We start from the raw sequence: 25,942 nt of genomic DNA on the forward strand, positions 1-25,942 counted from the left end.
GGTGCCAGTTTTAAAGCGCCAGCGCTCTCCTTCTTCGGCAGACCTTCCCCAGAAGAGGAAGCGGACATCTGTGGCCCCCAGCCCCCAGACCCCCACTGCTGCACTGCACCTTGACGGAACTGTAAAGATCCAGAACCGCTCAGTCGAGGACTACCAGCAGCTCTACCATGAAGCTGTGGATCACATGCTGAGGTATGTTGTGTCAACAATCAATCAGATAATTAACACATTTTCCATTACTATGAAATCTATCGCAAAATGTTTCATTCATCGTTCTGATTTAATTTCTGTGTCTTCTGCTCCTCACAGGTTTAAGAGTGGTCGTCTGCGTCCGTACAGTTTAGCTCTGGGACGTCGCATCAAGCAGAAGCTGTGGGAGAGACTGGACCGTCCCACGTTCACACAATCAGTGGATGAAGACGGACTGGTGCTGGTGGACATTTCCTTCGGGGTTGCTGTCCATCCTCCGCTTTATGACGTGGATGTTTCCGGAGAGCCAACTCCGCCTGTCAGCAACCTGCAGGCATAACCTCCACCTGCAGATTCCTGCAAACAGCTTCAGCCAAACCTCCACCTACAGCCTCTGTCATTGACCTACAGCCACCGCCTCCACCTGCAGTTTCTGGCAGACAGCTACGACAAAACATCCACCCACAGTGTCTGTCAGCAACATGCAGGCATAACACCCACCTGCCGATTAAGGCATACAGCTGAGACAAAACCTCCACCTACAGCCGCTGTCAGCAACCTGCAACCACCACCTCCACCTGCAGGTTCTCACAGACAGCTGAGACAAAACCTCCACCTACAGCCGCTGTCAGCAACCTGCAACCACCACCTCCACCTGCAGATTCTGTCAGAGAGCTGAGACAAAACCTCCACCTACAGCCGCTGTCAGCAACCTGCAACCACCACCTCCACCTGCAGATTCTGGCAGACAGCTGAGACAAAACCTCCACCTACAGCCGCTGTCAGCAACCTGCAACCACCACCTCCACCTGCAGATTCTGTCAGAGAGCTGAGACAAAACCTCCACCTACAGCCGCTGTCAGCAACCTGCAACCACCACCTCCACCTGCAGATTCTGTCAGAGAGCTGAGACAAAACCTCCACCTACAGCCGCTGTCAGCAACCTGCAACCACCACCTCCACCTGCAGATTCTGGCAGACAGCTGAGACAAAACCTCCACCTACAGCCGCTGTCAGCAACCTGCAACCACCACCTCCACCTGCAGATTCTGTCAGAGAGCTGAGACAAAACCTCCACCTACAGCCGCTGTCAGCAACCTGCAACCACCACCTCCACCTGCAGATTCTGGCAGACAGCTGAGACAAAACCTCCACCTCTCCCGGCAACTTGCAACCTATTGCCATGTGGAGACCTCAGCGAGGATCGGAGATACACACACACACACACACACACACACACACACACACACACACACACACACACACACACACACACTATGATCTTTCAGTTAACATACAAACACATTTATAGCTGCCTGGGCAGATAGTTTAAAAGCTGCATTTCTGTTTATGTTCGGTTTACTTCTTCTTCTTCTTCTTCTTCTCCTCCTCCTCCTCCAGACCCTGTTGGACTTCACAGACTTAAGATCTACCAGAAGATGATTGAGGGCCGTCAGGATACTTTCCTTCTACACGAGTTGTGTACCAGAGATGCTTCTTCCTCCTCCCCATCCTGCACGTTCACCACCAACTCCTGCTCCTCTTCCAAACTGAGAGCGACCCTCCCTATCTCAGTTCCACCAGCAGCTTCTCACCAAGCAGAGTAATGTAGGTTTGAAGAATGCAGAGACGCTCCACCTGAGACTTCAGTGCCTTGCTTTTCCAGCCATGCTCCCTAAAAAAGACGACCAGTTTGCACTTTTACTGTTTACTTCTGATCCTTTGCACTGTTCAATAAAGGTCATCATTATCTGCAGTCATCAGTTCGGTCATTTCAGTCCACAAGAATGAACATAAAACACATTTTTGGGATCCGAATAAATGAGTGTAACTTTGAATGCTGTTGTCTCGTCACACATTTCTAATTTCTTTTTTCTTTTCTATTTGAGTTTGCCAGCAGATAACTTTACCAACTAGTTACTTTGTGATAAGTCACCCCTAATGAATGGTTTATAGGAATTATTTAATAGCTTAGAAATGCTCATGTGTCTCTCTCTTTCTAAGTTATTAATAAAGGGTCTTGAGTTTTTCACTTTCTAATAAATCATCAGAAAAGCTTGTCAATTATACATAAATCATTAATAAAGGAATTATTACAGTAATCCATTAATGTTGCAGTTGTAAGTGTTTTATTTCTATTAATTCATATATTATGTTGGATATCAATAACAAATGGAGGTTCCCACTAAAAGCTAGTGAAGACAATCCTCTACTAAACGATGCATTACACAATTATAATTTAGTAAAACATTTACAACAAATTACCTCCAAGTATCAGAAAGTCTGCCACACAGCGTACAACATACTGTAGTATCCAACAGTATCACCACGCTGACAAAGTAGCATCTAATTCATTGAGTTTTTTTAATTTAATTTTCCCATATTTCATATTTTATTTATGTTATTTTGTTGTTTTGTCTGTTCTGAGACCAGACCCGCTGTATTTTAGCCTTTACATCACCATGGAGCCCTATGGGTGACAGGAAGTTATCAAAGGTCACTTGGGTTTTAGAAAAAAGAGGAAATCACTGGGTCACATGACACACGATTACTTAATGACTTGGATAATTGCAGTAAACCTGGAAGAGGTGACAATACAAGGCACTAAGCCACCACAAGACCCCATCATTTATCTCTTCTATTAACTAAAAACCTTCTTGTTTAGTCTACACCATCTATATTGTGAGGGTTAATACTCAGTAAATCAGAAATACACAGTACATGCTCTACTTTTTTCGCTGAAAAGTTGCTAATATGTGCTGAGCAGACATAACAGGTGTCTGACACAGATGTCACAGGCCAACTCTTCATACAACAGCTGAGGAGAGTTTTGTGGGTTTCGAAGCTTTCTAACGATGTATGGCATGGGTACCACATCCAGCATGGTGGACTGTACACAACACGGCAAAATAAAACTCCTGGTGGGCCCGCGGGCGGACCGTCCAGCCTTTTACAACTTTCATAGATAGGCTATATAAATAAGTATGTGGATAATGGTGAATAAGATGCGCCTCCATGCACACAATATGTCTCTGCTGCAAATACTGTGAGTTACATCTGAGCAACCAAACTGAAAACGGCGAGTAATAAATGTCCAGTGTTATAATACTGATCTGACTGAGGCTGCAGTCAGATCTGGAGATTAATATTTAGATATGGAGTTGATCTCAGGCTGATTGTATGAACTTCCTGATCACAGAGATGAGATGTGACTGTAAGAACACATGTGCACAAAATGGATGTGGAGGATTCCATGGTTGCTATGTTTTTCTCCAGGTGCATCATTTATATACATCATTATTTCAAAAATAAACAAAGTCTGAAAACCGTTAAGAAAAGTGTTTCTCAACTTTCACTCGACGATTTCTTCCAAGTTATCGCTGTTACTGAGGACTTTTTACATCCGGACAAGAAGTAAAGACTCACAGAGACGAACGAAAGAGACGCAACAAACTTCCATCATGGAAAATGTGAGATTTGATCCCTTTGAAAGTCTGCAGTGTTTTCTATGTCATTTACCGTCGAATTATTCAAATATATATTAAAACTATTCGTTAAAAACAACGTACAATTATGTTTTAATAATATTCCCTTTATATATACAATACAATAATGTATATCACTGATCTCCCAGCTGGAATACATTGATATTGCGTATTTTAATGAAGCTAATTAAAATAGGCCTACGGCACTAAAGTACTTAGTACATACAGTAATTGCCAGTAGATATGTGACATTATATTTTCATACAATATAATAAAATATATAATATAATATGGGCTACAGTATATGCATCACTAAGTTATTACTGACATGAGGGCAAAGTCAAAATGTCTGCTTTGAAAATGTTGAATTGTACTTGTGAAGCCTCATTCTAACGTGTGTGTTGTTGCAGTGTGATGTGCCCGTCCACCTGCAAGACAATCAGACAGGAAGGAGAATCTCTGCAAGGAAGCCTGCAGCCTGCAGACCGTGTCCCTGCTGCAGAGACACCCAGGTGAGACATTTGATTATCATGTTTGTTCTTTCATATTGTTAAACGTATGTTGTTAAGTAAGAAGTTTAGTGGAGCCTGACATCCTCTCATGTGTTGCTGACCTTCTCCAGGTGCCAGTTTTAAAGCGCCAGCGCTCTCCTTCTTCGGCAGACCTTCCCCAGAAGAGGAAGCGGACATCTGTGGCCCCCAGCCCCCAGACCCCCACTGCTGCACTGCACCTTGACGGAACTGTAAAGATCCAGAACCGCTCAGTCGAGGACTACCAGCAGCTCTACCATGAAGCTGTGGATCACATGCTGAGGTATGTTGTGTCAACAATCAATCAGATAATTAACACATTTTCCATCACTATGAAATCTATCGCAAAATGTTTCATTCATCGTTCTGATTTAATTTCTGTGTCTTCTGCTCCTCACAGGTTCAAGAGTGGTCGTCTGCGTCCGTACAGTTTAGCTCTGGGACGTCGCATCAAGCAGAAGCTGTGGGAGAGACTGGACCGTCCCACGTTCACACAATCAGTGGATGAAGACGGACTGGTGCTGGTGGACATTTCCTTCGGGGTTGCTGTCCATCCTCCGCTTTATGACGTGGATGTTTCCGGAGAGCCAACTCCGCCTGTCAGCAACCTGCAGGCATAACCTCCACCTGCAGATTCCTGCAAACAGCTTCAGCCAAACCTCCACCTACAGCCTCTGTCATTGACCTACAGCCACCGCCTCCACCTGCAGTTTCTGGCAGACAGCTGCGACAAAACATCCACCCACAGTGTCTGTCAGCAACATGCAGGCATAACACCCACCTGCCGATTAAGGCATACAGCTGAGACAAAACCTCCACCTACAGCCGCTGTCAGCAACCTGCAACCACCACCTCTACCTGCAGGTTCTCACAGACAGCTGAGACAAAACCTCCACCTACAGCCGCTGTCAGCAACCTGCAACCACCACCTCCACCTGCAGGTTCTCACAGACAGCTGAGACAAAACCTCCACCTACAGCCGCTGTCAGCAACCTGCAACCACCACCTCCACCTGCAGATTCTGTCAGAGAGCTGAGACAAAACCTCCACCTACAGCCGCTGTCAGCAACCTGCAACCACCACCTCCACCTGCAGATTCTGTCAGAGAGCTGAGACAAAACCTCCACCTACAGCCGCTGTCAGCAACCTGCAACCACCACCTCCACCTGCAGATTCTGGCAGACAGCTGAGACAAAACCTCCACCTCTCCCGGCAACTTGCAACCTATTGCCATGTGGAGACCTCAGCGAGGATCGGAGATACACACACACACACACACACACACTATGATCTTTCAGTTTACATACAAACACATTTATAGCTGCCTGGGCAGATAGTTTAAAAGCTGCATTTCTGTTTATGTTCGGTTTACTTCTTCTTCTTCTTCTTCTTCTCCACCTCCTCCAGACCCTGTTGGACTTCACAGACTTAAGATCTACCAGAAGATGATTGAGGGCCGTCAGGATACTTTCCTTCTACACGAGTTGTGTACCAGAGATGCTTCTTCCTCCTCCCCATCCTGCACGTTCACCACCAACTCCTGCTCCTCTTCCAAACTGAGAGCGACCCTCCCTATCTCAGTTCCACCAGCAGCTTCTCACCAAGCAGAGTAATGTAGGTTTGAAGAATGCAGAGACGCTCCACCTGAGACTTCAGTGCCTTGCTTTTCCAGCCATGCTCCCTAAAAAAGACGACCAGTTTGCACTTTTACTGTTTACTTCTGATCCTTTGCACTGTTCAATAAAGGTCATCATTATCTGCAGTCATCAGTTCGGTCATTTCAGTCCACAAGAATGAACATAAAACACATTTTTGGGATCCGAATAAATGAGTATAACTTTGATTATTAAATACATTTTTAGATGCATCATTTACTACAGAATAACTAACCTTAAAGTCTTCAATGCCTAAAAATAGTACTTGATATGATTGTATCTTAATTATTTAATGCAGCGCATCAGCCATTACCTGGATTCAGTTTCTACCGTTTGAATGTTGGCCCATAATGTATATGTTAGTCCCACTTCTATGTCCTAACAGTACTATTAAATGATGCAGTGTGCTCCAACAATAAACGCTTTAGCATACATTTATGCTATGATAACTTGTAACTCCCTCCAAGCACAGGCAGATACAAGTGGCTTTCTTATAACGGGTTTATTTGGAGCTTTCTCTCCTCCACCGTGAAAACTAAACATAACAAACAAACAATGTAACATGACAGTACAATACAAACAACTATGCCTCGTTGGCTGCATGCTATGACGTAAAGAAGTCTTGTGGTGTCCTTGGAAGCGCACTGAAGTCTTTTGTCACCGGTCCAAACTTTCCTCCGCAGCTCTTGAGTGTCCATTTAGTCGCAGGTATTAATTGCACGGGAGCCACCAAACAAGACTTCCGCCAAGACTTCACAATAACACTTATGTATACTAAATGAAATAAAGTGAACAAATGCACCCTAACTTAAATACATTGTAAATCATGAGGTTCTCTTGTAAACTGTAACAATTTATAATTATAGAAAAGCAATCTGATGGCTACAGTTACATAACTGATTTAAAATCTTTAAGCTGCTCAAACTGACTGCTTAAATAGACATATGTAGTTGTAAGTTATTCTTTACATTTATTGCCGCAGGCATGTTTCTGCTCATTATTTATTGAGGCAGATAAACAGATCAGAAGCACATGGAGTAATTGTTTAATAGCAGGATAAACCACGTGTGCTCGTTCATTCTGCTCCAATAATAAACCTCAGGTCAAGCAAGAGTGGAGAAGCACATATGAACACATAGTGTCCTAAACAGACTGCACTGTCATCTGGGACATTCACAAATGAGTCAGAAATAATCTTCAAATTGACTCGCATCAGAGCCAAGACCAGCCCGCTGCATGATAAATGATGCATGGTGATATCCAGCCGGCTACTGAGACAAATGGAATACATGTCCATTCTCTGTGTGTGTGTGTGTGTGTGTGTGTGTGTGTGTGTGTGTGTGTGTGTGTGTGTGTGTGTGTGTGTGTGTGTGTGTGTGTATGCAGAAATTGCTGCAGCGCTGGGGAAGATAGGGGATCTGGACTTAAACTTAAACACACTCTTACTCACATGCATGCACACGATGATAGATGGCATTCTCTGGCCAACCCACCCCATTAGAGTTGCATGCTATCCTCCCTCTCCTCAGCTCGGCCCACTAAACCTCATCCAGGGGGTCAACAACAATCTAAATTTCAATTAGGGTGGAAAATGCAGCCGATAGAGACCGAATGAATGTTGATGCCTCTTCGTCTGAGGGTTCAGGTTTCAGCGGCTGCTTAGGAAAAAAGTATTTGGGGCAATTATTTCATTATCTCAAATCCACTCACAGCGGGCCAGGGTCACAGCCCCGGCTGAGATTAGGCGGAACCACAATTATTATTACAATTAGAAAGCAGACAGCCCCAGCAGAAGTGTTTTGCCCAGGGAAAAACTGAATGTCAACTTAAGACTGTTATTAGAAAGCTGAAGGTGAAGAGAAAATTGAAAATGCGGAGAGAGACAGGGCAGGTTTTGGAGATGTTTTTTTAATCGTTTGTTTTCCATGGTGTTCACAGACTACAGCATGCAATTTGTGCTTCATTACAAAGCCTGAAGTGTGAGGGAGGATTTAATGAGTTGAAGGGGAAAAAAGGGAAAAGTGAAGCCTCTCTCCACAACCGCTTAACATTTAAAGTTAAACGGCATAAAACTCAACTTTACCTGCTACATTAGAAATGATCTGAGAACAAATGAACTGAGAGTAGAAGGTTTGACACGTTGAGGAGGTTTAGGTTAACCTGTCAGGGTTCTTTGGGTTGAACTGGTGAACTTTGGCCTCCTGAAAGCGTTGCTTTACTAAAAGAAATCACACTGTCAAGCTTGTATTCATTAACTATTTGGAAACGAATAAGAAGAGACATTTTGATGCCAAGAGTGAGAGAAACACCCTGTACCTAAAGTAAATCAAATTTGCATTTGTATTACAAATTGAGTGCAGCTGCATTTTACTTACATGCCTCTCCAATTACTGTTAACAAAATAAGGGCGCTCTCAGTTGTGCAGATCTGTCGGTGTGAGATCAAAGAGGGGAAAACTAAATGTGAGGTCATGGAGTGATAGAAAAGGTGAGCGGGCGGAGATACTGAAAAGGGGAATTATCAATGAGTTGTGCTTAATAAGAGTTCTCTATATAATTCCTATTGACCTTTGCTAAGCTCTGTCACATTTGATTATGGTTGTTACACCTTCAAGCTATCAAGTCTTCTGGTGTTGCATGGCGCAGTCTGCTATGATAATGATGGCAGATTAACCATCGCAATATAAATATATATTTGTAAAAATGGGTCTTTTATTTCAGAAACAGGAACTGGGTTCTCATTTGTAGATGACAACCATTGGTTTTGCAACTGTCACTAGATTTAATCAGTATGTATCAGTATCAGATGTAGCTACCTAAATAATTAGGCTTCTTAAGTCTCTGGCTGACTTTTCAATGTTTCACTTGTTTTAAAATGAGAATCTTGTTGAGGGAGTCTTTACAAAAGTATTCCAGTGATTTAGCATTGCAACATTGTAGGATGCCCAATTTAAAATCTATGTATCAATCGAGCTTCTTCTATCTGTGTTGAAGAAGAAATCAAAAACCCCTCACAAAAAGAAGTATTAGAATAGGTGCAGCAGAGCCATAGATCTTTTTGATTCCACACATTGTTAATTCTCAGTTCTTCTACAGTACAGGTCCATGAGAATAACCCTGATCTGACCATTGGAGCGGCACAGCTCTCACAGTGGAAGTGAATTTATTGACATTCTGGTCTTTCTCTTCATGTCTATATTGTGTTTGGCAAGTGAGCAATCACTAATATCTGTTTGTTAATGCTATGCTATTATTCAGGCGGCAGCAGCCGGAGCAAATTAGATTGAAATTACATTATCTTTGGTTTACGATATTGAAACCTGTCAAGAAAACATGTCAACAGGTAAAAAACAACAGTTTTATCTCTGTGTGTAGGCCGGGATGTAAATCCCCACTGAGCAATTGAAAGGCTTTAGTACATGTACACGCACACATTCACACTCTTTCATGATTGTGGATTAGTTCTACTTAGAAGCACAGCTACGATGCTATTAGGGCGGACGAGCATCAACCAGAGGGTTTTTAGGGAGAGGATAATAATTGGAGATCTGAAGAGGTCGTCCTCCCCACTAATTGACTCCAGCTTAGAAGTGGGCCCCAGTCGGCAGTTTCCTGGCCCGTTCCTATCGATGGTTGATATTAATGTTGCGGTGAGGTAGCAGAGATGGCATTCAGTGACGCCAGCGTAACTACTTTTTGATTTGTTTCACGGCAGGGAACGAAATGGAATGAGGTCTCCAGTTCCGGTGCGTGTTCCCAGCACCAAGAGCACATAATGATAATCATAGTCATAACGTTAGCGTCTAGGCGTGATAATGTTTGAAGCAGCGGCGTTAGCAAGAGCTAATGGAGGATAATGACTGTGGGTCTGTTTGCTGGGAGGTGGGATTGGTCTATTGCAGGGGTCGGGAACCTTTTTGGCTGGGAGAGCCATAAAAGCCAAATATCTTTTTATGTATTTCCTTGAGAGCCATATATTTAATACATTTGAATGCGTGCATTTTTTAAGAATAACACGTCTCCGAGTACTAATAGCGGTATCAGTGTTTCATTGAACAGGTGCTCTTTTAAATAAACTAAACGTTTACGTTATTTATCTCATGAGTTTGTACGGGTGTCAAACTCAAGGCAATTATATCCGGCCCGCGAGAAAATATCATATGTCTGTCATAACTGGCCCGCCGGTTTTGGTAATTAAATCAATGCATGGCACAACCACGGGAAAATACATTTGAGGAAGAATCTAAATGTGTGAATGAAATGAAAGTTTTTGGAAAGCAAAGGGAAACACAGCACAGATCTCTGGGACGATGTGAGCTGGCCTTTGTGTGCGACATAACGAAGCATCTCACTGTTAAACCTGCAGCTTCAGGGCCGTGTGATCACAGACATGTGTGATGCAGTGAGAGCTTTCTAAGCCGAGCTGCCTGTGGGAGACTCGGATGCAGAAGGAAACTTTGGTCACTACGTGTTTCCAAACACTGACAAACCATCTCCACCTCTGTGTTCCCGACAGCAGTCTGCTGATCAACTGAGAGCATTTGCCGACTTTGCTGCTCAGAAATTTAAATTAAACTGCTCAGCAATCCGTTTGCAGTTGACTTAAATATGTTCCATATCTTTTTGCACTTTATCCAATATGTGTATCCCTGTTCAATAAATGTGGACCGTGTTTGGCCCTCTCTGTGATTGAGTTTGACCCCCCCGGTCTACTGCTTGCTCTGTGAAGTTTCTCTTCTGCTCGGTTTCGCAAAGGGCGGGGCTCCGCCCCCTACGCACACACGTGTGAACACACCTTAACCTACAGCCAGAGACAGAGCGGAGGAAAGGAGAGGGGAGAACTAAAAACAAATCCGCTGCTAAATGTTTTACTTTAAAATGACACAATATAATTATTTCTTACTTGTTAATCATGTTAAAAAATGTCAGCTCAAAATTGTCTGCGAGCCATATTGCGTCATCGAAAGAGCCACAGGTTCCCGACCCCTGGCCTATTGGAGAGTGTTTTTTCAAAGGACGAGGACGCTGAATATACAACAGATACAACATGCAGCTTTATAAAATGAGACTTTTATGCTGCATGCGCAGTTTCCCCCAGTGGCATGAGTTCATTTGAAATTACGTTCATTAGACATTGTTATTGATTATATTATTACAAACCAACAAAACTTATTTACTATTGGATTGTTGTTGGATATTTCATTGGTGTTTACTTCTAACATAGAATATAAATAAATATCACACATTATCGACTAGTTTCATTTTATTAAAGGCATTCAATTTTTTGAATACGTATATTTAACCAATTGGCACTTTTGTTTTGTGAGAGCTTGCAGTATCATCCAGACATCGCAATATTGTCCCAAAAGGTCAGGAGAATAACTTTAAAACTTTACCACTCTGCATCCTATTCCCAAAAGCTAATCTAATTCAGAACCATTTAATACGTTTATACCATTAACATTTTATTTAGTTAGTTCTTAATGCTTAACGGTCTTTCTGTAAGTCATTCCTTTCTCTTTCCTCTTTTCCTTTACATCTTAATCAGCAGTCAAAGCCGTCAGCGGTGATCTCACATTATGGAGAAGTCATGCAGTGTTGCTATGCTGCCGGAAATCAGCGCCGAGATAATCAAGCTCAATGGAGGTGGTGCAGCAGGTCGGCGGGCGTACAGCTCCTGATTAGGAAGCTTTCTGACTGCGTAGACCCTCAGCGGAATAACTCATTATCAGACTTTAGTAATATTCAGAAATGAGTCATCCTCTTTGTTGATAGGAGAAGGACTCTTGAGCAAATTGCAACATCAGAAATTATCAATCTTAAATTAGTCTGGGAAACACTCGTGTCACAAGTGTGCAGGGTGTAAAGCACTCCTTGACTAACAAAACATTAAGTTGGCCGTAGATTGTTTACTAGGGTTGTTATAGGGTTGAATGTTTCGTTTTGTTTCAGTGTGCATAGGTCAGTTTACTTTGAGTGATGGTTGTTTCTTTGGTACAAGAGTGGTTCCACGCCTATTGCATAACGACTACAAAAACTACACCAAAAGTAAAAGTGTACTGGTAATACGGATAGTTTCTTGTTGAGGATTGTGACTATAATTCTGTAATACCCATGGATGTTGGTGCCTTTTGTTTTGTAGACCTCTGTGTGTAGTTGGAAGATATGTGAACAGCTCAGGTGCTGCAAGTCCATGAAGAACACTAACGAATATACTAACCCTCATGGGCACTAGGGATGCCACGAGAACCGATCCTTCGGTACCAAGTCAATGCTGGTTTTCTACAGTACCGCAGCAACCATAGATACCACAAGTATCGTGGTTACCGGTGTCTCAAGATTGATTCTCTCTCTTATTGTTTTGTTTTTGATTTTTTGAGAATCGTCGTTTTTCACTGATATTGGTATTGACTACTTAATTTCTGGTATCCCTATGCAAACATCATTTTAGTTAGGGTTGTTACAGTACAGATCAGAGCGCTGGTAATACCATATATCACTTTTATCTCCAAGTCGTCTGTCATCTGAGTCAGCTAAATGTCCCCACCAACATGATGATTTGTCAGTGCTATAGAACATGATGGACGCATGTCAGATAGTGGTTGGTGGGTTACAGTTGGTCTGTACATTAAAGCAGTTCAACGGCTTAGAGTTACTATTAGTTCGGTTTCCTCTGTTCTGTTATTCTGCTGCATATGATTGCAGTTCCTAGGTTGCTAAAGATACTTGATTTTATATACTGTACAGCAAACCTCAGATATTTCAAAGACCACCTCTACCCAGGGATTAGCTGAATCCTGAATTTCTTTTACGTTTTGGGGGAAAAGGGCTCAACAGCTCAATTTAACAGTGGTTGCATTCTCAGCACTTTGCAGCTTGTTTCCTTTGCTTTCTGTGTAACATCGTGTCTACATAAAAGCTGTTTCAGCTATGTTTTTCAGTGGTCTGTCTTATATGCATCTGACAGAACAGACACTGCTTTATTTTGATCAATCAGCTCTAATAGGCTGCAGAAGGGCTTGTGCTATGCATGTAATGTAATTGCAACCTGAAGCGTCATTTTAATCTAAGTAATTTGTGAAATTCTGTGGCAAACCTTTTTAAAGTCATTCATCTTGGTCAAGGTCATTGTACAGTTTTCTTTCTGGCAGTAACTGGCCAACAGGCCCATTTTATAATGTCAGCCCACAAATGATGTGGCAGTGTTCTGGCCAATGGTCTGACAAAGGGACATTTTATACACTAATATTACTTTTCTGGCATTTAACCAGTCAAGGCTGCAACTGCACTGCTCATTGATGCAATTACCCCTCCCCATATTATTATTATATTGCAAGATAGAAATGTGTTGGCTGACTGATGCTATTTTTACTGACCTGGGGTCAGCATCTGATCAACTATCATGTGTTGACTAAACCATGGGACACATCAATGATCTTGTTAATAAATTACCCTTTAGTTGATTAACTTTTGAGATGGCAGCATGCCTGGCTCCCTATGGTGCCTTACTGCTAATTATTTATAAGTCCCAGCTATATGGATGTGAAGTGCTAATGAGATGGCACCCCCTGCTTTGGCCCCCCTCCAATCAGCAGCAGAATCAGGCCTTAGTAAAACAAATTAAAGCGTACCATCGACTGACACGTGCCACGGACTCAGCTGCCAGCAAGGCTCCGGTCATTGATTCAATGTGACTATGAAATGGATTCAATTTCTTTTCTCAGTGTCGGATAATAAATTCACCAGGGTAATGGTAGGTGTCTGAGCTGGCTGTAGTCAGAGAACATGACTGTTTATCTCTAATGGCCAGCAGTTTGCCCATTTCAGTGCACACACAGCTCAGTGTACACCAATATTACCCTTCTTTCACCCATCTCTCCCCACTATTACTCTGCTCAACATCACTCCATCCTTACATCTGTATCTCTTCCCTTCAGTAATCCTTCCTCCACTTTTTCTCTCCTACATTTCCCTCACTCTATCCCTTCCTCTGCCTCCGCCTTCTCTCTTTTTCTCCAAATGGTGCCATCCGTCCTTATTGAGGCCATTGCCCAGGCTCATCACGCAAAGTGCCGCTGGCTGCAGCTGAATGCATCTCTATGGGCTAGCAGTGAGAGCCAGGGGACAGGCCACAGGATACATCTGCCATGACAGTAATGCACTGACTCAGCGCTCAGTGCTCAACACTGTGGCCTGGACTGGCCCCTGAGGGGTCTGGACACACATACAAACATGCACAAACACACAGGAAATCAAGTCAGCAGACACACGAGCGTGTGCATAAACAAGTGCACAATGGAAGTTTGTTTGGTTAGATGTCTGGAGATACCTAAATGTTGAGGAATATACACATGCACAGAGATATATACAGAGTGTGTCAGCTGTGCAGTGGGACACCCTTGGTATCTCAACTGTCTCCTCTTATGTTCACATAGAAATACAGATGACAGCCCATTTTCCAGCAAGCATCTGGAATACAAAAACACATTGACCCTCTGGCCACCCGTTCTCTGCCAAGATAAAATGTGCTTCCTTCCAACAGCGTCTTGTGTTTGCCTCCCTCTTCCTGAGCTTTATCTCCCTCCCATCATCGTAAATTGGCTCCTTTGTGAAATATACAGTGTGAGACTGGGATTCTTAGAAACACACACCCACACACACACTTGGGGGATTTTGTGGGGATACTGTGAGTGCTGCAGCTGTCGTTCTAACAATGATAAATGACAAAAAGACAGGTTGAGGTGCTTTTGTCTTTGTTTGCGTCGGCATCAATTGTCCCCCTGAGCAGAACGATGATAATATCTTTAATGGCTCAATCTCCATCAACTTCATGAGCAAAACATGCACAGGGATGTGTGCCGACACGCACACTCACAATTACTGTCTCGCCAATATGCTTCGATTCCCATGTCCCCACTTCCTTCCTCCTCCTCCCTCTCTACTGGCCTTGTTCTTCAGGTCGTCTGTGCTGCTCCCTCGCTTCGCTTTATTTTTTGTCCACTTTTTGTTCCACACCATCATTTGATGCCAAGGCCGCCTTAATGAATCTCTCTCCCGTCCTACATTCTGCTTTCCAAAAGCAACGTGGAAGGAAATATGTCATAGATCAACAAATGTTGGGACAGCCAGCTGATGGAGAGAGAGCACTGCAAAAAATCTTTAATATACATTTTGTTTTTCATTAACATCCTTTTCATGTGAAAGAACTCAAGATTTAATTAACACTTAATGCTTAACACTGTTGAGAAGTGTAAAAATATATGCGGTTTATAATGAAACTCTGGCAGGCCCAGACTGTAGGAAATTAATGGAAAACACTGGATTAGTCATGGAAAATGACTAATCCAGTGTAAATTGGTGTGTAAATGTGTCTGATCTCTGTCAGCAACAACTGCCTACAAGCTACATGCTAATAGAAAAAGTGCGTTCATTATTACTATCAGATAATGCAAGTGTGCATGCACTTCTTCACAAATAATTGCTTGGTTCAAATCCAATTTGATTGAACTACTCAGATGAAGATTGAACTCAGGTGGTTACTTTTTGCAGTGCAATAGAATAATAGAGAGGAGGAGGAAGTGGTCCCAGCTGACCTCTCACTTGAAACCAAACAGACAGTAAAAAGTCATCTGTGTTTGTGTGCTTGGCAGCAGGCAGACCTTGTGTATACACCACCATGGAGGCCTAATAATATTTTCCAAAGGAGATGAATCTGTTTTTCTTTTTGTGGTTCGTCAGATGGACCTCAAACCTTTTTGCTGAACTAATGGAACAGATGGGATGTGTGTTGTTAGCGCTGGCTCCGAACAGCAGGTTTGCACCGTGTTCCTCGTCCTACTTACAGGAAAGTGTATCAGCGAGTTGGCCTCGCAGGACTGATGGGGAGGATAAGTTTGTGGACAATTGTACACAGAGCCCAAATATAGGGTTGGGAACCAAATCCAAAAAGCCAGGTACTGGGTACCCCAAAAAAAGAGAATTTCGGTTTTGCTTGTCGGTTCCTAAACACTCTCACGACTGGATGACGCTCCACAAGGCGATACATGTTGTTTTTGTTTTGTCTCGGCACTATGGGAAGATTAGTAAGACCCTGCACCATGGACCACAGGTTCTGTGCTCTGCTCCACAACGGCTGATTGCTGTTCAGCGTGTCTTTCTCGATACCCAACTCAACCCAAATGTGTAGTGTGTATCACCGGGTTAATTAAAAATAAGAAAAACAAACCTGCAATAGAACACTTGGCACTTTTGTTCGGAGAACATGAAAAAAGACTTTTGGAGGTTCAGCTATTATTGGTAAGATCAGCTTTTTTGGGATGTTTGTTTACTGCTGTTTAAAGATTCTTCAGTGTTTTTCTATTAGGTTTCAATTTGTCTCTCCCTGTGCTTCAAAGGATTTGCTTGTTATGACATCATAATTTATTTAATTTATAAATGTCAGAGAGCTAATGTAATACACTCTCATGATAACGTTATACATTATTGTTACTGTATAACAGGGGTATTCAACTTAACATTCAAAGAGGTCCAGTTAGAGAACATTTCCGCAAGCAAAGGTCCGCAACATCATAATGTTTAACTTGCGTTATGAATTAGTGTGAGATATATTGAAGTAGCCTAGTCTAGTCTAGTATCAACGTCTGCACGTCATCAACAACTGACTGTCAAATCTAATAAAGAAAGTACAATTTAAAAACATTTTGACAATATTTATTGTCACTTAACATTGAACTATACAGATATATAATAATGTAGATATGTATAATGTTCTTCTCGGGCTGCATTTAAAAATAAAATAGAGAAAATAAATAAATTAGCTTTTTGTGTTGCACCTCTGAGGGAACATTCATGAGCAGGTTGTTGGCAGTGAATGAGTCAGGATCCTGCTGGATTCATCATATTGGGCTCTAAGATTTTCTGTGACCTCAGTTCAGACTTGAGTTTATGTTTGTTCAAAAACGTTGTTCACTTTTCTCTTCTTAGAGAGCGTCATTTTTCTCTCCCTGTCTGCGGCTCACTTGTCTCTCTGTCTTCTCTCCCTGTCTGCGGCTCACTTGTCTCTCCGTCTTCTCTCCCTGTCTGCGGCTCACTCGTCTCTCCGTCTTCTCTCCCTGTCTGCGGCTCACTTGTCTCTCTGTCATAATTCTGACGGAAACATGGCTAAATTCATCCGTCCCCGATGTCGCCGTTAGCATAGAAGGGCTAACAACTTTCTGGTCGGACAGGAAGTGCGATTTCAGCGGAAAATCCCGCGGGGGTGGCGTGTGTATCTACGTGAGTAACAAGTGGAGTACAAATGTCACAATGCTCTCTAGCCACTGCTCTCCTGACAAAAATGCAGAGCGTTTTATCTGCCCAGGGAATTCACCACAGTCATTATCACTGCAGTGTATGTTCCCCCCAGTGCAAACGTTAAAGAGGCAATGACTTTTCTCTATCAGAACATCAGTGAGTTGCAATCTGTACATTCGGAGGGCGTTTTTATTGTAGCAGGGGACTTTAACCAGGCAAACATGAAGACCGTTCTCCCTCAGTTCCATCAGCATGTGGATTTTGCAACCAGAGGCTTAAACACACTGGATCTGGCCTACACAAACATTAAGAAGGCATTCAAGGCAGCCCCCTGCCCCCACCTCGGCTCCTCAGACCATCTCTCTGTTATGCTAATTCCTGCATACAGGCCCCTGCTCATCAGAGAAAAGCCCACGGTGAAGCAGGTGAGATGACTACGGAGGTGCGTGACTTGCTGAAGGCACGGAACGCCGCTTACAAATCTGGTGACGTGGTGGCTCTGAGATCAGCAAGAGCCAACCTGGACCGTGCCATCAGAGAAGCTAAGCACACCCATGGTCAAAAAATCCAGAATTTCTTTAATGACGCCATGAATACCAGGCGCATGTGGCAGGGAATTCAGACCATCACTGGATACAAGGCTGCTCCACCACCCTGTGAGGACAACACAATCTTTCTCAACAACCTCAATAATCACTTTGGACGCTTTGAGGCACTAAACAACACAACAACGAACAATCACTGATCTTCGACACAGCTGATGTCCAGAGGACGCTGAAGAAAGTTAACCCCCGGAAGGCGGCGGGCCCGGACAGTATTCCAGGACGGCTGCTCAGGGACTGTGCCGACCAGCTGGCCCATGTCCTCACGGACATCTTCAACACCTCGTTGGACCAGGCTATTGTTCCATCATGTTTCAAGTCAACAGCCATTGTTCCAGTGCCTAAAAAATCCCCAATCACTTGTCTGAATGGTTACCGGCCGGTAGCACTCACCCCCATCATGATGAAGTGCTTCGAGAGGCTGGTCAAGGACCATATCATCTCCATACTTCCCCCCAATCTCGACCAGTTCCAGTTTGCTTACCGGCCAAACCGCTCCATAGAGGACTCCATTTCCTCTGCACTCCACCTGAGCCTGGCCCACCTGGAGGAGAAGAACACCCATGTGCGAATGCTGTTTCAGCTCGGCATTCAACACAATCATCCCCCAGCATCTGGTAAGCAAACTGGGACCCCTCGGCCTCAACACCCCCCTGTGTAACTGGCTGCTGGATTTCCTCACGAACAGACCCCAGCATGTGCGGGTTGGAAACAGCACCTCCAGCACCATTTCTCTGAGCACCGGCTCCCCACAGGGCTGCGTTCTGAGTCCACTGCTGTTCACCCTGATGACCCACGACTGTTGCGCCAGGTTCAGTACGAACCACATCCTGAAGTACGCGGACGACACAACTGTGGTGGGACTCATCAGGGACAACAACGAACTGGCCTACAGGGAGGAGGTGAAACATCTGACAGACTGGTGTCACACCAACAACCTGATCCTGAATGTTGACAAAACAAAAGAGATCATTGTTGACTTCAGGAAATAGCAGCACTGTCACACACCACTCCTCCTCAACGGCTCAGCAGTGATGACCACAGACAGCACAAAGTTCTTGGGGGTGCAACTCACAAACAGTCTGACCTGGTCCCTTCACACCTCCTCACTGGTGAAAAAGGCACAGCAGCGCCTGCACTTTCTGCACAGGTTGAAAAGAGCACAGCTCCCCCCTCCCATCCTCACCACGTTCTACAGAGGCACCATAGAGAGCATACTGACCAGTTGCATCTCTACCTGGTCTGGAAACTGCAACACCTCAGACTGGAGGTCTCTGCAGAGAGTGGTGAGGACAGCGGAGAGGATCATCGGGACGTCTCTTCCTTCCATCAGAGACACTGCTAATAAACGCTGCCTCATCAGAGCCCAGAACATTATAAAAGACCCCACTCACTCCCACCATGGCCTGTTCTCCCTGCTGCCCTCTGGCAAGAGGTTCCGCAGCACAAGGAGCAGAACAACCAGACTCTGCAACAGTTTCTTTCCCCAAACCATCAGACTATTGAACCAGAAATAACTTCTCTCCAGAGCAATGTGATGTGAACTCCACTCTAAGAACTCTTGAATGTATATATTTTATAGAGTGTATACAGTAAGCCAGGACAACGAAATTTCATTTGAATTGTACATTGTATAATCTCTAAATGACAATAAAGTTTTTTGATTGATTTTGATTGATTTGATTGTCTTCTCTCCCTGTCTGCGGCTCACTCGTCTCTCACTCTTCTCTCCCTGTCTAATCGCTTTCAAATCAAATCAAATCAAATCAAATTTATTTGTATAGCCCAATATCACAAATTATACATTTGTCTCAGTGTGCTTTACAGACTGTACAGGTTACGACATCCTCTGTCCTTAGACCCTCGCATCGCACAAGGAAAAACTTCCTAAAAGAAACCCCAAAATTAAAGGGGAAAAAATGGAAGAAACCTCAGGGAAAGCAACTGAGGAGGGATCCCTCTCCTAGGACGGACAGACGTGCAATAGATGTTGTGTGTACAGGATAAACAACATAGTACAAATACAACATTTGACAGAAATGATGTTGTGTTGAAAAAGAGAAAGTTTGGATGAATCCAGGAAAATGTCAAAAAGGCTTCACGGTATCCAGCAGGACCAGGGCAGCAGGCGCAGCCACGATTCATGATCCTGACGTAAACTTTATCAGTGGCAACCTGCCACATGAGAGACAGACACTCCGGGGATGATGCCCCGGATGATGAGTTAGTAACATACATTTACATAAATGCATACAGATAGAGAGGGAGAAGAAGAGAGGGAGGGGAGGAGAGAGGAGGTGTGTCTTTCACTCGCCTCTCGCCTCTCATCTGTCTGTATTCAGAGTTGCAATGTTTGCCGCCTGGAATGCTCAGATTTGATTGGCTGAGTAGCATCACGTGGGATGGCTTAACTCGCATGTATTTGGTCTGTGAGTTTCCTGAACCGCTAAACCAGTGCCATAAAAACGAGAAAAGCTGCGCCGGTTAAAATAAATAACACCCTGTCAAAATTGAAAATCCCTTAATCATTTATTGATTATAAATCCGAGTCCGGATAGGTCGGCATTTGGGTGCGGACTCGGACCGCAGGTCCGCCTGTTAGTGACCCCTGCTGTATAGGATGTGTAACTTAAAAAAAAAAGAATTCAATATTGATCTCAATCTAATCAAAAGCATCTCCGCAATTAAATCATTCGGCTTCATTTCAACCCTTAAGGGAGCCATCCTATTGGATTTTGACCACATCATTTACACACATCAGTACATCATTTGTTTAGAAAATTGAGTATGACATCACCAGAGATTCAGATAGCTAGGAAGTTTTCAGTGAGTCAATATGACAAGAAAAGTTACTTCTGAGAAGGAGGCAGGCTAATTTACGGCACAAACACCAGCGCCCTGTCATTACAGCACAATGAACAGGATAAGATTGTTTCGCCCACAGGCATTCAGCCCATAATGCATTGGCTGCAGAGGCCTGGTTACCTTTACCCAGCCCTGTAATGAGTCAGTGGTTGCTGGCTGGTGGGGAACAAGGGAACTCAGAGAAAAGTGATTGAATATCAATGAAATATAATGAGTTCAATTGATCTGTCGTAGATACAGTGGGAGAACAGACACAAGCTTCAAAATGACCCCATTTAACTATAACGTGTAAAGCCCCAGTTATCTAATCAACCTTCCACATACAAGCCAGTATGCCAAACTGTCCTGCAAATCTAATAGCTTGTGTCTGACTTAGTGTGAAGATGGTGAAGGCTGAAGAAGCAGTGTATGCTGATCCTCTGGAGTGCGGAGGCTTCATTACTCTCATAAGGGCTGTTGGATATCTTTCTTGATTTAGTAGTTTAATTTAAACACCGTGTTGCTGTAATCATCCCCTTTAAATAGTGCACTAAAGTTCAGTTTAACCCAGAAACTATAATTTTCTTCATTTCAATTTGTTTTCATCAGGATCAGTGGTCTCCACTTTTAGGCACAGCTTGCCTAAATACTATTAAGCTACTGTTAATGGCATCAACAAGCAATAAACTCACAAATCATCAACAGTTTTTAAATATTGCTAAATTGCAATGGGTGTGAGAATATGTGACATCCCGCTTACTTAAAAACCAGTGAGCAGAACACGACATAAACACATTTTTAATGTAAACAAGCTGTAACTCTGCCTAAACTTTGGTAAATGGCGCTGATTGAGATAATAGATTTTCAGGGCATTTAACAAATGTGATCAATTTTTCACATGAAAACATTACATACTTCACGGTGAAGATTGAAATCAGCAAATGAAAAGAGAAAAGAAGTTCCCTCTCAAAGTTCCCAGGCTGAAAATAAAACTTCTCTCAACAGGATTATTGTAGAAGCATAAAAACAGGTGGCGATGTGTGTTCTCATGCGGAGATCTGGTAGTTGTTTGTCAGATCCTCCCAGGCTGTCTGACTTGCCCATAGGTCATGGTTGGCTGTCTTCAATGACACATCTGTCTCACTCTGAAAGCCTGGCCCTGCAGTCCAAAGAGCCAGCTCTGGTTACCTGAGGGGCCTCCCCCGTACTCTGAGCCCATATCAAAGCAGGGAAGGAGACCACATTTCAGACGTCCAGAGGGAAGAGAGAGGGGAACTGATGAGAGACTGTTTTTCTTCTCTTTACTTTGGATACAGCTCAATAGTTAGAGGAAGCGCTCTTACCATGAATCCATTTCTGTAGCTTTTGTCACTCGTAAAAGATATAGCAAAGAAAGAATGACAGGACAAAGTGAGAAGGGGCGACCTTATTCTGCTGAGCTGTAGAGCAAGAGAAGAATGACCTTCATCAAGATTATGATGTTCTGAAATGATCAGGTGCTGACAGAGTTTATGGGACATATTTTCATGTTGTGCAGTTTCTTCTATGAGCACAATGTTAGTTGTGTTTGGTGCAATTGGATTCTTTCTTTGCCAGCATCCATTTTGTAATTTCACAGCGCGTCATGACTTCACTTGCACGGTGATGTTTTTTTTTAATAGATTGGACACTGCAATTTTGGTGTGCAACAATGTCCACTATCATTCAGAAAGGTGGAATTGTACAGTAGCCTTTTAGTCTCGTAATGGTATTAGTTGGCAGAACAGCATACTGTACATAAGGGCCTAAACAAATACCCTCCTCTGTTTTCTGCTGTAGAAGCTCGCATTGCTCAAAGGCCCTTTATCAGATGTTTTTCTTGAAGAGAAAGTATAATTTACTACCTCACCATCATAATCTAAAACGTTTCAGGGATTTAAAAACACAGCTTTTTGACTGCAGGTCTACTTCCCTAAGTTTGAGGCTACCACCAGCTGAATGTGGAGCCAGCTGTGAGCTTATACTTTGAGGATGAATACATCCCAAGGGCAAAACAAACTCCTTCCCTGCAGCAACAACACACTTCAGCAGATGGATCATTTACTGTGAAAGCAACACACTTTTTCGCCCTTCCTCATTTTGCTGCGCCTCTCTCGCTCATATCTCCTACATTGCTTTTCACATCCACATGCTCGTTCTCATTTTCTCTAATTTAGTCTCCATCAGGCCTTTCTCCCTGGCTCTTTTTCTCCCTTTCCATCCTTCCTTCTGCCTGCTGCTCCATCTGGATGGGATCGTCACAGGAGGGTCATCAGAAGATGCTCATTTATCCAGATGCCTTCCATTACAAAAGTGCGTTTTAGAAGAATTGGCTTTCAAGGCACCCATGCAAGACGGGTTGAGTCAACATTGTTGGGCGCTTTGTAACATTACCGCCAGAATACCAGCTGGCACTCATTTAATTGCCTATTCTAGTCCGAGTTGCACCTCTATCCCCAAAGCTGTCAGGGCATTTGACATGATGGAAGGGTGGGCAGCAAATACAAAAAGTTTAGGAGGATTCCATACAGTATGCTTTTGAGTGAACCAGCACATATACAGACACAGCATAAACACTGACCAAATGATAGTAACAGGAGGATAACTAATCTCAAGCCTTTGCATTTATAGATAAGAGTCTGCTTTCTTTGTCTTTGAGTTATTTCGACATTGGTGAGGCAGTGTATTCTCATCAGTGTTTTGAAAAAGGACTATTTCTCAACAAATAAACATTTGAACATGAATTTTGAAGTTTCCTAAGTAAGGAAATTACACAAAGACAAGGTCGCACTTCCAAGGAGCTGACGACTGACCTCAGTCACATCGTAAAAATGACGATTGTCCCACAACCGTGCAGGGCCTTGCATTCTTAGATATATTTCTCTCTTCCTGTCTCCCGGCTGAAACAGGACCACTTCTCTCAGGATGGAGGCATCCTGCAAATAGAGGTGTAATGTCGTGGAACAAACTCCTTCTAGGCTCAGAGTAGCAGCCCATTTTGTCTGCTCAATCTACCAGTCAAAGGCTGACAACGAGATTTATGAGTGAAATAAAGGCAGCTATCGGCTCCGGGTAAACAATGGGAATTTGGAAGAAGAGGGATATACCTTTTCTTTTATTATTTTTAAAGGGACAAAACCCAAAGTACAAAAGCACTTGTACAGAATTGAAAGTGTTCTCCCATCTATGCATCCAAAAGGTCTCATAAAATATCAGAGCTGCCTTTTAAGGAGGTGTTAAGTGATGCAGCAAAGGGCAGTGAGAACAGTTGGTAATAAAATATTGACTATTTAATAGCATACCATTCGGTATGTAAGAGTATAAAAAGAAACATTCATTTCCCCACTAGGAGCCATCACAATACCTAAGGATCTACATTAGTCGGAAATGTAGTGGACCATATCGGCTTCGCTCCGAGGACTTGTTTCTTTTAACTGTTCCAAAAGTCTGTACTGAACTTGGGAAAAGGGCTTTTAGTTACGCTGCTCCGGCTGCCTGGAACCAGCTGCAGAATGAGCTGAAACTCAGAGAGCTGGTCTCTCTGAACAGACTTAAAGCAACTCTTAAAGACATTGAAGCAGACCGCTGTGTCTGTAAAGGTTTTAATTAATGTTGTGATTGTGATTGTGACTGTTTTTTGTTGTTGTCTGTAACTGTGCTGCTGCCTATCTTGGCCAGGACGCTCTTGAAAAGGAGATTTTTAATCTCAATGTGACCTATCCTGGTAAAATAAAGGTTATAAATAAATAAAATAAATACATTTTACACCAGATGCTAAATGTTGGTTTGCTACAAAACCAAAGTATTATCCAGTTAGGATGAACATATAAACACAGTAAAACTTAACACAGTAGGCCTTCATGGAGGCCAAATGATCTCAGACAGAAAGGGCTGTTGTTGGAAGGAAAGAGAAGGAGTAGCACTCTGAAACCCTCGTGGTGAATCCGGAACAGGTGGCTCATGTTTTTACACTAAATCTCATTCATCAACACACTTTCCCCCCCCCCCCCCCCCCCCCATCCCAATCTATGCTGGGATTTACTTTGTAATGAAGTAAAACAGGGATCTGTATCCTGTTTCAATTCCCCTACCCCCTCCAGTCATTATTCACTGCATTACCGTCTTCCAATTCACCAGTTCTTGTGCTCTTCGTAGCATGTAACATTGTTGGATTAACTGACAGCACAGCTAAGATTGAAGGAAATGCTTGAATCCCTGCGTTATATTACTACATTGTGCTACATTCCTGGTTCTCGGCATTTTAAAAACTAATCATATTTTAATGATAGAACTGAATTTTTTAACTCCCTTGAACCATATATTTTATATTATTGGTCAGCTGCCTGGGAAATTTCTCAGAGCAGTTGGCTTTTTTAATGATTAAGCCACTATAATAAAGTGCCTGGATTGCCATCCTGTTTATCCGTTTTTCACCCCGTGTTTTCCAAGAGCACCCAACACATCCTTCATTTACGGTTGAGTATACAGAGCAACCAGTTATCTCTTTTTCCTTTCTCAGAGCAGTGTTGAACTAACTGGTGTAGGGAATCAATGTGGATTACAGGATAAAAGTCCAAATGGATGTAGTGTAAATACACTGGTAGGAGTCGCAGTGAGGAGAGGAACTCACAAATCTTGCTACATAAAAGGCAGGTTGTCAGAAAGCCGTCCTTGGAGAGTTTCGAAGGTCCACAAAGCTTGAGATGTGGACACAACGTGCAATTACACATTACAAAATTACAAATTGCCACTTTCAGTATCACATTATTGATGTATGACAGTTAGGGGAAAAGAAAAGGCTGAGGAAATCTGTAAACCCCTGCATTCCTTTTTAAACCCAAGAGGTTGTAATGTTTATTGCACCCTTTAAATAAGAATATGTAGAATGATACAAACAACGTATTGACAACTTTGCTGTTTTTTACAGCTTTCCCAGCAGTCTGGCAGAGATTGTAAAGTTTGTAATGTGTTATTAATGCCACAAGGATAACTCAAAAAGGGTGTTGTTGGGAAGATGAATATAAATCTAATTTAGGGATGGTTCGATTGGCATTAAGCAGATCAGGTATTGGGCATGTTGTGACTGCTCCACATACAAATTTGTTTTTTGTCAGTCTCGTAATAAGTTCATTGCTGTTAGTGATCGGTTACATTCATAAAGTCACGGCGGGCCGTTGACTCAGTAAGTGTTACAGCGAAACCAGCCAGATCCCAATGAGCGCCATATAGACAGGTGTACATATTTCAGGATACTCCAGGGATGAAGTTAAGATCGCCTTTTGTGAGGAGAACTACTCAGCTTGTGAAAAGTTGTAAAATGTCTTCTGT

The 25,942-nt window shown here is 43.0% G+C and overlaps 1 protein-coding gene across 1 annotated transcript in view; it reads left to right on the plus strand.

Moving 5' to 3' along the window:
• The first annotated feature begins 17,580 nt into the window (after positions 1-17,580).
• Positions 17,581-25,942, plus strand: part of LOC115025790 (cyclic nucleotide-gated cation channel beta-3-like) — a 68,628-nt gene continuing 60,266 nt past the window's right edge. Inside the window, exons 1-2 of the mRNA XM_029458253.1 lie at positions 17,581-17,806; positions 17,908-18,037. Of these exons, the coding sequence (XP_029314113.1) occupies positions 17,581-17,806; positions 17,908-18,037 (356 nt within the window). The remainder of the gene's footprint in view (positions 17,807-17,907; positions 18,038-25,942) is intronic.

This window comes from Cottoperca gobio, chromosome 20 (genome assembly GCF_900634415.1).
Source record: "Cottoperca gobio chromosome 20, fCotGob3.1, whole genome shotgun sequence".
In the NCBI taxonomy this organism is placed as follows: Eukaryota; Metazoa; Chordata; class Actinopteri; order Perciformes; family Bovichtidae; genus Cottoperca; species Cottoperca gobio.